Source organism: Acromyrmex echinatior, chromosome 2 (genome assembly GCF_024713525.1).
Source record: "Acromyrmex echinatior isolate Ae372 chromosome 2, ASM2471352v2, whole genome shotgun sequence".
Classification (NCBI taxonomy): domain Eukaryota; kingdom Metazoa; phylum Arthropoda; class Insecta; order Hymenoptera; family Formicidae; genus Acromyrmex; species Acromyrmex echinatior.
The window spans coordinates 2058430-2071484 of NC_141853.1; the positions used below are offsets into that span (position 1 = coordinate 2058430).

General features: G+C 44.1%; 1 protein-coding gene across 4 annotated transcripts in view; it reads left to right on the plus strand.

Annotated features, from left to right (window-relative positions):
* The window catches only part of E75 (ecdysone-induced protein 75), a 55303-nt gene that overhangs the window by 37934 nt on the left and 4314 nt on the right, over nucleotides 1-13055 (plus strand). For 2 of the 4 annotated variants that reach the window (XM_011055276.2, XM_011055277.2), the window contains exons 2-4: nucleotides 1637-1725; nucleotides 9227-9371; nucleotides 12543-12784. In XM_011055276.2, coding sequence (XP_011053578.1) covers nucleotides 1637-1725; nucleotides 9227-9371; nucleotides 12543-12784 — 476 coding nt within the window. Of the gene's footprint in view, nucleotides 1-407; nucleotides 1374-1636; nucleotides 1726-9226; nucleotides 9372-11619; nucleotides 12055-12542; nucleotides 12785-13055 lie in introns of those variants that run through there. The other 2 variants (XM_011055273.2, XM_011055278.2) reach the window with 2 other exon arrangements.

The window sequence follows — 13055 nt, forward strand, 5'->3', positions numbered from 1 at the left end:
AGAGCGAATGAGCAAGTGAGCGAGCAAGAAGAGAGAGCGAGAGAGAGAGAGAAAGAGGGAGAAAGAGAGGGAGGGAAAAAGACAAGAAGAAAGACAAGAAGACAGCAAGAGGAAGAGAAAGAGAAAGAACGAGAGAAGGGGAAAGAGAAAGAGAAGCAATACGACAATCACTACATTCGCGGTTAGCTCGAGCGAGAGAGCGCATGGCCTTGGCCGCTGCTGCGGGGTAATTCAGTCAAGGTTTCGGCCGATGAACTTCCTCCAACGGGAGGAAGGAGACTTCGCTGGCCGGTTGTGGTAGACGTGGTAGGGAAGAGTCGGACCAATAGTGCGACTGAGGGCCCGCCGAGCTGACGGCCGATTGGTCGGGCCCGTCTCGGTGGCGACAGCACGGCACACTGCGACGGGCCCGCAGCGACTTGTCAGTGACCTCCAACATTGAAAATACGATGAACTCTCTCGGGGGGCCCTGTAAGAGAGCTTACGGAGCAATGTGTTGAGTGTCCTCTACTACATACTAGGTAGCCAGGGCGTAGACATTGTAGATGGTCGAGGCAGCCTGATAGCCTGGCAGCCGAGCAGGCACATCAATCCCTCCCCTCCACCTCCGACTTACTCAGAGTAAGGGCTGCACGGCCCCCAGGTAACCAACACTCGGCAGCGCCGAACAAGAGTCAGACCAACGCGAACCTCCCTCGAGCGAAGACTTACTTTCACTCTCTCTTCAGGCTACCATCCTCTCGCGCTCAGCTCCGCTTCCAATTCATTGCGTCGCTTCCAATCCGTCGTCTACAACTTACCGCCAGCTTCGCTATAACGTCTGGCCGTAACGTCCGTAACCTTTGCACAGTCGCAGATCGCGCCGATCATTTGCGGTGCTTCGATATTTACCGAGTTCTTGATTAAGAATTGCACGTGGACGTTCGCGCGCGTGCATGTAAATCGATATTTAGTGATTGGTAAGTGAGCTTAGTGACAGTGAGAGCGAGATGAGAACAAGTGGAACAGTATCGTAAACCTCCGGAACAGTATGTGGACTTTTAATTTTTTTCTCAGTGCAGTGTTGTGAATAAACGAATGTTATCTCTGTCGGAAAGGAGAGCGTTAACAGCGGAAACTCTCCCAAACAAACATGATTCTTACTCCGGACAGTAGTGCGCAGGACACGCTGGTCACATCACCCGTACCTGAATTGCTGATTCCCAACGTATCTTCGCACGATTCCCGCGCGTCCACCGTACCGCGTGTACCCAGTCGAGGCATGTCTAGTCCGTATCACGTGATGCAATTAGCAGATCATCATCTTAGTCCCAATATGCCGACGATGGATTCGACTGTTTCTTCCGCTAAACCCGAGCCTGAACTTAACATAGGTACATGTATTTCTTTTTACAATGGCGAAATCATGCCACGAATAATGCCAATTGGCAATTGGCGTGCGAGCGTAAAACGGGTGAGACCGCGACAGTGGGTGAAAGCAGAAAGTTGTAATGCAGCGCGATGCTGTAACCTGCTACACGCGCGAGAGAGGAGAAAGTGTTCTTCTTTCTCTCCCACCTTTCTCTCGCGCAGCGCGAGAGGAGAGGTTATCGTTACGACCTGCATTAACGGAATGCGCTTCTCTTGTTTGTTTCAGAATTCGACGGGACCACCGTGTTATGCCGGGTCTGCGGTGACAAGGCATCCGGTTTTCATTATGGAGTTCATTCCTGCGAGGGATGCAAGGTGAGTACCGGCAGATCAGTTGTCAATTACACGGCAATTCGATTCCTTTGGAATCGTCTCTCCGAAGTCTTACGTTACAATCCTTTGTCAAGATTTTTAAATCGAACGCTGACGAAATTTAATCTCGCATGAGCGATCGGAAGTGCCATATGTTTTCGCGCTAAGCGATTTCGATATGTAAATTCGTCGTTTCAGTTTTGTCGACAGAATTGAACTTGTTTTTTTGTAAACAATTTTGTAAACTAACTTATATAATCAAAAAAGTAAGAATTATAAAAAGTAAGAATAATTTTATAAATTGTATACTTACAAAACAAAATGCGCAATGTTAAAAAATGATAAATTTATAGAAAAGAGAATATAATCAAATTCTCGTTAAGTATATTTCGAAGTTTATTAACTTCAAATTACTTCAAGAGATTTTCCATAGATTTTAAAATCATAGATGCGTTATAACGTTTTCTATCTATAAGAATATCGAAATTGCGGATGTGCGTTGCTGTGCTGCGATCAGAGTGAATGTACGTGAATGTAAATGCATGATGTGAGACCAAGGCTACATAGGAGTTGTCGACCACGCGGAGAAAACCTTGATCACGCGGAAATCATAAGAGATTTGAGGTGATCCTTGAAATTATTTCACGACAGGCAGTTCGTCTACATCGGCAGAGGATCTCGTGAAGGCCTCTTTCGTACGTATTGCCAGGGCCAGCGTGATAATTTATTTTTTAAAACATTTTTTAACAGTTAATAAAATGATTAAAAGCATCAATAGATCCTAATCAATCAATAGATTCTCATGGTCTTTGTGATACATTTTTTACCTACAAAATTATGTTCGGTAGAAAGGAAAATACAGTTAGAAAATATGACAGATTTTTTACTAAAGTATTTCCGTTTCAACAAAATTTAAGAAAAGGTTCAAAGCAGGTAGATATTCCTTAAGAATTCTTCAATGATTCTGACAAATGTTTGAGTCAGAATCAACTAAGGCTTAATGGTCAAAGAATTTGGAAATGTCATTCAAGCTGAATTACTTTGCAATTTAATTGTCTTCTTAATGTGTCCATAGGCGTTGAAATATGGAATTTTTCTTTGTCACAAGAAACTTTCCGAGCTGTCTAAATTGTAACAAGATCGATGTCTTTTGTTTCGCTTGTACGCGTCGACTCGGCCGGAAACGGATAGTAGGATCAGCACCGGCTATCGACGCGTTTTAGGAAGTGAAGGAATGGCGCCACTACCCACCGCCGATTTTACCATCTCCATAACCGCGCGATGTAGTGGAGGTGGTCTGGGTGGTCATGCTACCAGGTACCGTGCATCGTTCACGCTCGTAAATCGACTTAGATCACTCGTGCAACAACTTCGTGCCATCGTCTTTCTTCTAATCGTATTTCACGTTATTTATTTTAATTCTTTTTATAAAATATATATATATACTTATACAAGGTATTTCCTATTCAAATACAATCATCACACAGATTATGTGATATTATTTATCTTTTATAGCCAATTTCTTCATCGCTAGGTAATTCCCAGATATCTCATGAATAAAGTTATCTGGAGATGAAAAAATTGGTCATAAAAGATAAAGTTGTCAGCAATTTATCTAGAGGTGAAGAAATTAGCTGTTAGAAAATTTGTTTGTAAAATTGTTGAAAACTTGTTTTGATAAAAAAAGGACTTCCTCTCTTTTTGGATTTAACAAAAGAACTTAAAGAACTTGATAATGTTGCAGATACAAATATGATATGAATGATTGAGAGATTTAAATCTTTCGATGTTTATAAACCTTGCTAGCCTTTATTTATATTTATTGTTGTTTTGCAAAAGTGATTATATTCACATAATACATTTATCCAAGGAATTTTCTGAGAACGTTCTTAGAATCGTAGGAATGTTTTACCTATAAATTTGTATTGTACAGATATGTATGCATAAATGCATAGAATATAAATGAGAAAACTGAATTTAATAGAATGTAATATAGCCATACACTGCTTAAAAACATTTCTTTGAAAACGTTCTATAACAATGTAAATAATTTGTCATACAATTTATCCTGGCGGTTTTTTCATTGAAATAATTGAACAGAGCCGTCAATAGAGACATCCCGCCGTGCTGCAGAGCAACCAGGGGTGATAAACCCAAAAGAGAGAAAATGAAAGCGAGAGTTAGGGTCAAACCGAAAAACCAAGATGATGATTACCGTGGGGAGCGAAAGTATTTTTCGACCTAGCAGTAGATACTCCTGCTTTCGTTGCTTCTATTGTCAGCCATAGAAAAAAGACCTACATCGACCACATTCTATATGAAACACCTGACTAAGAATTTTTCTTCGTCGTCTTCTCCGTCTTGTATATAATGTCATCCTCCTGCTTCTGTAACATCGTTCCGATGGTTGAAATTCACTGAAGAGACTAATCGCTCAGATAGAGAGTCATGGTCCCCGACTGGTTGACTAGGTCAGTAACTTATAGACGCAGCGCCGTAAGAGGCGCTAAGCCGAGTCTCCACCGAGTGACCTAGCCGCTAGCGGTAGAGCGTCTTAAAGTACTGGAAGAGGGGTTTGTGGAAAGGGAAGAGAACGCGGAAGAGTGTTGGATATCTTTAAGACTAGGTCGCTCGGTCACACAGCTACACAGTTGCACTATTTCGCTCTACTGTCTCATCAGAACGCTACTTTTCTCTTCGCATCATAGACCGCACTACTGAAATATTAATTTCGTTAGAAGAAAAAAACTTACTGACGCAACATGTAAAACGTCATATGTCTGTCAAGAAAGCCACTACGATATTCCTGTATACATATACCTTATTATTATTATTATTTAATAGATTCGGAAATATTTCAGAAATAGACAAAAATTGACACAAAAGACAAAGAATTCGAAATTTTGAAGTGTCAAGATTCAAGAACCAAAAATATCTAAATCTTCTTCTAATATGAAATAAATTAACTTAAAAGCTGTGACAGTACCGAGTATTTCAACCTTCTCTAATTTATTGAAGAATAAAGCTTCTCAATTTATTAAAGGATCATGCAGGAGAATAAAATAGAAGCCGTATTTTGAATATTTTAGATCAATTTGAGTTAAATCGATTGCAGTTCCAGAATAGTCGAATGGCGCTATTATCGCTCTACTCTTGCCATCATAACGGTACATATTGCAGCGAATTAGATTTGAAATAAATATAATTTCCACGGCAGTTTTTCATTAGTATATAATATACGTGCTTTGACTTGTAAAACATAGCTTGATCTTATTAAACATCTTTCAATCCTATATTATCGTTGAATTTGAGCTTTTAATTAAAAACATTTTTATCTCAAAATAGGAAAAACTAATGTTTGATGTATAAAACTTTAGCAAACTGAAATTCTAAAACGAAAAGTTGAGGCTCTTACATGGTCAATTTTCTTGAAGGTATTAGAAATTATTATTTAGGAGAATGAAACCTTTTAGTAATATGGAGCTCCTCTTTAAATCTTCGTGATACAAAACAATTGGTGGAGGTGCACGTCGGTGCTTTTTCCGGAGGGTTGAAATCAGGCGACCAGTGCATTAACCCTCCGGTCGTCGACCCTTCGAGCCAGTTACGTCACTCTCCCTCTCCTCCTCCTCCTCCTCCTCTTCCACCTCCTTCTCCTCCTTCTCCTCCTCCTCTCTCATGCCCTCACCGCACACCCCCTTCCCATAGGGAAGCCTTCCCCCACTCTCCCCTCCTCTCTCGGGTAACCGTCATTTTTGACGTCGTAACGAGTCGCGATCTCATTTTCATTTGATTGCGCGAGTATTTCGGTGCTCGCTTGAGGTTATCGACCCCGAGGTGCATCTACTTTAGAATCGGGTCAGCCGCTTATTATCGTGGTAGGTGTTCGCTCGACGTGGTATTTGTCCACCGAAGCGGGAGCTCTTCGAGATAACGCTTCCCCGCAGGGCGAAATCGGACCGCCGCAATTTTTACACCCGATAAATTCGTCCCGCGAAACACGATATCATCAGCGAACAGTATAATGGATTACTTCTGCCGCTATACATGCGTCATTCCGCTTGATACGTTAGCGAGCATTACGACTTCTAGAAAGATTCGGAATTCATAATGATAAATGCCGTTGTGCAAATTAACAATAATTGATTGACAACGACAAGATCCAACAGGCATTTCCAGAAAAAAAGTTGAATCATTTCATAATTCTTAATCATTTATAGATCATTTCACAGAGGTATGAGTGCCGACAAGATTTTTATTACGATCCATAAATACTAATACATGACCGCAATGATTTAGCAAGTCTCTCATTTACGCAAGATCAATCAAAATTGCACCTGATGTTACTAAGTCACCGTTATATATCGTTCGGTAGTATCAGTAGAGTAGAAAACTGTGTGCACGGGAGCAACCATCTCTGACCTCTGCGATCGACTTTACCGATATCGATGCCCGGGCAACAGAACGGAACGGCAAATTCTTGGGGTCGTAGGAGAGTGCTAGAACGAGCTAGCGAACGAGCGAGCGGTTAATGCCCCCGAGCAGAGCGGAGAGTGTCGCGACTGTTGGAGCGGCGCGCACGCGCACGCGCGCATGTTACGTACGTCACCGTTACTCCGTTTCGCGTCCTCCTCTCTCCCTCTCTGGCATCAAACCTCCTACTTTTACTATGGTACCTCACGCCCCCACTCTTCGCGTGGTAGCAGATACGTTCACCTTCCCCTACCGTCCCTCAGACAGATCGCCGTCCCTCTTTCCCCCCTCTTCTCCCTCCCCCTCCCCCTATTCGTTGCAGCAGTCGTGCGCTCCGGTCGTTGGCCCCGCGACCACATCGTGTGTATATCCCACACTCTCTTCACTTATATATGTGCAGTATGCACGTATATGCAAGCGTGTAACGCTTATACAACCCTGTACCACCGTCACCGACCGACGTCTCTTCTGCCAGCTAGTAGTGTCGTCGCTGCACTTCCACGGAAAATAAAATTGGAACTTCAACGGCCGTCGCGTCGCGTCGGCCGGACAATGACGGTTCCACTAAATTGTGAAGATAATCTTCGCGCGATTCCATTCCCAGATGGAATCACGAAAATGTCCGATGTCAATTCGATGTCCGATGTATATTACCGTTCAAGAATGCTTTATTGCGTATTTCAATTTCAATTTCAAAAAATTCAAGAATTTTTCGTACAATTTCTTTTAAACGTAATATAGTCCGCTCTTTAGTAGTAATTAATTTCTCTGTTAATAAGGTCTTGCGGAAATGAGATTTTTTTCTTGTTGCGGAATTGAGAACAGAGAATAACAGAACTTTCTCGACTCGGCGAAAGTTTCGTTTAATTCTCCTCTCGACGCATTTTTTCTGAAACTATTGTTGAATTCAGTGCTCGCTGTTGCGATTGTTAAGTAAAGGAGAACGTTTCTATCAGTAGTATTTAAAATGATCATATTTGTACGTATGAAATTTATGCAAAAATAGTAAGATTATGAGATAATTCTGAAATAATTTTTAGTTGAGATAAAATATTATATTCTCCAGCCTCTTATAAAGATTTTGAGAATAAGACGCGTGCGCAAAGGAACATTCGTAACTTGAGGTAGCGCACGAAGGTAGTCGCCCCCTGACCCATCACGGGCCATGCACGGTTCGAGAGATCGATGCACCGCATTCCCCCACACACCTCCTTCACCCTTTGCTCGTTGGATTCCCGACGACCGAGAGGTTCAACAGGGGTTGCTGGCTTCGTCCGGGCACGATGATAATTCGTGGCTCGATAGCATTTCGTTGCAATTCCGATGATCTTTCGCAAAAAAAATTTGCTTTGAATCAGAAAGATTTGTAGGTCCATCAAAGAATCTGAAGATGTAATTATTGAAGTATTTTAAACATAATATTTGAAATACATTACAATAAGTAAAATTTCAAAAAATGAATCTTAAAAATTTGATCGATTTGTAGATCATAAGTTATATCATTTGAAACAAGCTACCTTTTTTTGTACGAAAGATCGAAGACGTATTTTACCACCGAAGTCAGCCGGTTAGAATCGAAGGCAGCGATGCTTAACATTGGCAACGCTGACAGTTCATTGACTTGCATCAAACGCTCGCGCCGATTGACAGCCCGGGCGCGGAGGTGCAACGGTACATCGTTCTCTCGATGAGCTCCGCACGAAGTTGAGGTAGGCGAGGTCGCGCATCTGACGTCACGGCAGAGTTACTCGGCGACGAGCATCGCCAACTTTTCGTATGCGTACGTGCTTCGACGTATACTCGCGGTCGTCGACGCGACGTCGACGACGACGACATGACGAACACAGAAACATATAGAAGCTTCACGAAGGGTCCCCCACGCGTTGCACGTTACGTAATCGTCTCGCGAGGTCGTTGACCGATACACAACGGGAAGTTCCTTTATACTATAACCTACCTACCCCCTTTCTCAATTTTTATTTATTCCAAAACTCTCAGCTTCTTTATAGCTCCGAACGATTAACGAGATTGGAAGTAAAGATAAAAAATGATACATAAATAGAAACAAGGGATTTGTATATTCACGCTCATTTGCGAGTAAGAGTAGGTGGATATTAGAGGAGTATCAACGCGAGGGTAGGAACCGAGAAGTGGAGGTAGGGCAGGTCGTTCGGAGAGGGTGGCTCCTCTGGTTGGTAGGTGGGGAGGAGGAAGGGAGGGAGGGAGGGAAGGAGGGAAGAAACCCGTTAGTAGAGCGCCCGCGAGCCTCTATGGTAGCGCTCGTAACTCGTAGCTCGTAGTAGATACGACGAAGAGGACATCATCTAGGGTTCACTTCAGCGCGAGTGAGAGAAACTGGAAACTGGAGAAAGAGAGAACCCAAAGAGGGAGACGACCGAGGAGCGCCAGTCCGCGCAAGGGGGACTCTCACTTTCACGCGGTGAACTGCGGGTGAACGTCCGGGAATTAGGTCACAGTGTCCCCCACCTCGGTACGCCAGAGGCAATGTGCCGAGGTTCTATGTTCTCTGTGCTAGAAAGAGCCAGTCCACAGCCAAGCTTCGATACAAACGGTCGCTTCTTTCCCCTACGAAACTCGCGTTGTACTTAGGTACGCGCGCGTTCACCGTGGAGCTGAGTATCCGAGAAGAGACTCCACGCGGGTTTGGTTAACGCGAATTACGCGTTCATGTGAGGACAGTGACTGATGCAAGCGACCAAAGATCAATTTCCTGTTTTCGCAGAGAATACTCTAACTTAGGTAGCGTCATTAGTTTCGAACCGCGAAGGATACGTATAGCAAGTGATAATCATTTGGTTAATCCGCACGATCCCACAAACGGTGGTGTTACATTCGTTGTATTCGTTCAGTTCGTTAGACGCCGTGCGATTTTTATCTCAGCTGGAGTGAATTAATGGGGTGCTTGTGCGAATGTGATTTGGCCGCCCCGCGTTCGGGGACCGATTGCTCATCGGGGTCTTCGTCGGACAGTGACGGTCAGATTGACGAGGGTTTTGTTGGTGATTCGCAGGGCTTCTTTCGTCGGAGCATCCAGCAAAAGATTCAGTATCGTCCGTGCACCAAGAATCAACAGTGCAGCATCCTCCGAATCAACAGAAATCGCTGTCAATATTGCCGTCTCAAAAAGTGCATCGCTGTCGGCATGAGTCGTGATGGTGAGTCTTTTCAATATTTTATCTATGAGAATAAATTTTGTAGCTTTAAATAAAATTTCATGTATTTCAAATTTATCATTGCTGAAAGAAATGTTGCGGATTATCTCAAATAATTTGGCCTTTATTCTAGTCAATAGTTGAAACAATTCTAAAATGTAATAGAATATATTATTTCGATTAAAAAAAAACGCTATGTCGCCAATCTCGTAAACATATTTGCAAACTTAGCGCGTCCTTTTGATCAAAATTTGTTGTTGTTACTCCAATTAGATAAAGCATCGCATATTTCTTCTTTCGAGCGTCATATTCTCCGTAAAAGAGTTTCTAAAATTTAATTTGCCAGGTCATTGACCGTTTGCGTAACGTCGTTCCTCGCGACATGATGGAGTGTCGCAACGGGCGAAAGTGGCCAATTCGCCATTTGAGAAAGCAACAGCGATTATCTTTCAATTGGTGTAATCAGATCTTGCTTTCTTTTCGACGAATTAATAAAATTCTGGTCGCTTTTTTATCGAATAATCGGTATCGCAGCTGCGCGGGATGCTGCACAGCATCTCCCGCCCGGATCATTGACCTAGGTCGTCGACATGTCGCGCGGGCGCCAAAACACACACACATACACACACGCATACACACTCTCTTTCTCTCTCTCTCTCTCTCTCTCTCTCATATATATATATATATATATATATATATATATATACATATATACATAACAATATATATGTATATATATCGCATTCTTCTAACAAAATTAGAACGCGTTCCTCCTCTCTAGATATGACTATGAAAATGTATATTTTTATCATTTTTGCAAATTAATTCACGTAGATTTTTCAAATAGTTATGATGTGATATAATCAGAAATATAATCGATTTACCCATCACAAACGCGTATGACACGAAAATGATCTTTCGTCTTAAAAATCAGTGCGAAAAAGTACGCCTATCAGTATCAACGCGATTCGCGGGGTCAATAGACGGCCGTTGCTCGTCTGGCGGGTGACTTGGTGTCCGTAGAAAGAGTACCGCTACTCGCCGCTACGTCCCCCGGTAATCCTCCCACCTTCTTCCACCCTCCTTTCCCAGCTACCGCGCCTCTGTCGCCGCACTCCGTCGTCGTCCTCTCATTCCCCACCTCAAGCGAACGATCGTTGTCGCTTGCTTGGCTTCTTCGGTCGTGGAACGCAACTCTCCCCCACCGACGGCGATGGTGCGCTGTCGCGTGGCGCTACACTCCATGCGGAGACCTCGCGAACTTTGCTTCCTAACTACATTCCCCTTCCTCGATACCGCTCCTCTCCTTCATCGATCTCCCCTCTTCTACATCATCTGAATCTACCTGGCCGGTAGGCGCATGCTCTCGTCGCGGGCTACCGTCTGGCCAGAGCTGTACGTGACTAACTGGTCATAACGCTTCAAGCCTTGCTACGAACAACTTGTCGACATCGTTATCATGATCGGGCGCGTTTTTTTTTTTCATTTTTGTCGCGTTGTATTTGAAGAAATAATTATAAAGAACATTGTAAATACGATCTTTATAAATAGGTTTTAACGACGAGGTTTTGTACCATGAGATGAAATGAGTTAAAAAAACGAACTTGGTGCAGAATTGATAAATTCCAAATTAGAAGAACAAATATGTTGGAAATTGCACTTTTCATTACTGATCAAATCTCTGTACTCTTCGCGTAGAGTAATTGGATTTTGTGTGTTACACGATATACTACTACTACATCATTACATCAGATATGATCTTGAGTTAATATCCCGTTAGCTGCTCTGGTGATTAGATTAATCGTAACTAAAGTTATACAAAACATTGTATGTTTGCTAAAGATTCAAGATGATAACAAACTAAATGAATAGTTCGCTTTAGCTCATAGGACCAGCACGTCCTTAACATTAAAGATCGATAGTCCGCAAATAGATAAAGCTGACTATCGACAGCTGGTGACAGAGCAGGTAGCCTAGCAAGGGGTTGCACAAGGTCGTCGAGGGTAAGTTACCCCCGACAAAGGAAATTCGCATCTGCGCATAGAGAAATTCAACTATCTCACTCACTCTTTGCGCCGGGTGCTACGGCTTGACGCGTCGTACATTTGCTCGTTATATAGTGTATATAGGTCGGCGGTACGCCTCGTGCGGCTGTCGCTGAAACCAAGTTCAAGGCCAAAGGCTCGGCAAAGGCCACATTCGCGCGCGATGGTGGGGGTCGTTGATGGTTGAATAAGTGGAGGGGCTGTTGAACGCAACCGCGGAACATCACTCAGTCGGCGGTGATGCTGTCTCGTGTTTGCACGCGTATTATAGTCGCGCTCGTTTTTCAAACTCTGAGCGGCAAACCTTTCCGTCATAGCCACGCGCTATTTCGCGCAGTGCGATCGCTTGGAGTGACCCGCAATTCGCGAGTCAGCCGAGAGGATCGTTCGTGGCGCTTATCAGTCAAGAACACGCAACCTTAGAGTCAAGGAGTCCCTCGCGTACAGAGTGACAACCGCGGCGTCAGGCGGCAGGTGATATCTGGTGCTGATAGAGAAGTCAACCACGTGCGTGAAAGTGCGATAAAATCGAAAATTATTCCAAGATTTAACGTGATTTACGTTTCCCTGAACCGTCATGGGAGACGAGTTACCGATTCTGAAAGGGATCCTCAACGGAGTAGTCAACTATCACAATGCACGTAGGTGTCCCTTTGATGGAATGATAACGATACCCAACGTTAGAACGGTTTCGATAGCGATAAAATGTATAGTGTACTTTCTAATTGAAGATTCGCATAACGCGCAGCACTGCGCGTGAGCGCGCGGCACTTTCATCTCTCCCGCGAGAAAGTCGTGCGCTTTCCCCTCTGACTTTTTTTCACCTTTGGCGCGAAACCATATCTGGTGTGACGGTACTCACGCTTTGAATAGCCGGTCGGTTTACCGTGATCGAGAGTCACGCCGTTTCTTTCGATTCTCCCGTATGGCCTATGCGAATATCACGCGAGTGCCGACATTCGTTTATACGAAGGTCATCTCGCGATAGCGAACGGTCGGGTCCGTTGCATGATTCACCCATTGATCGCATTAACTATTTATCGTCGTCCTTCCTTTTGCGTGCGACGTACAAGCGAGCGTCAAATCAACATACATCTAACCCTTTGATTTTGCTTGTTTCTGATTACAGCGGTACGATTCGGCCGCGTGCCCAAGCGAGAGAAGGCCAGGATTCTGGCTGCTATGCAGCAGAGCTCCCACAGCCGTTCTCAAGAAAAGGCTGTAGCGGCCGAGTTAGAGGATGAACAACGTCTGCTCACAACCGTGGTGCGAGCCCATATCGACACATGCGATTTCACCAGGGATAAAGTGACCCCGATCCTCGCCAGAGCCCGCGAGACTCCCAACTATACCGCATGTCCACCAACCTTGGTAAACAAGCTCGACCTATCCTCTTGACATTGACGCGGATTACGCAAGCCATTCGCTTCGCTTTGAGATTTGAACGGTCGGCATGTATGCTGACGTCAATAACTATGCGGGCCTTGGGCCGTCTTGATCTTTCAAGCGTTCTACGCGGAAATCGTGCGAGAACCAGGCGACCTCGGCGAAGGAGGAAGCGAGATCCGACGAGAGCGTGTAAATTGCCTCGTCTCATCCCATCTCGTTCCGCCACGCGAGGACGCCTGGTATGCTCTTCCGA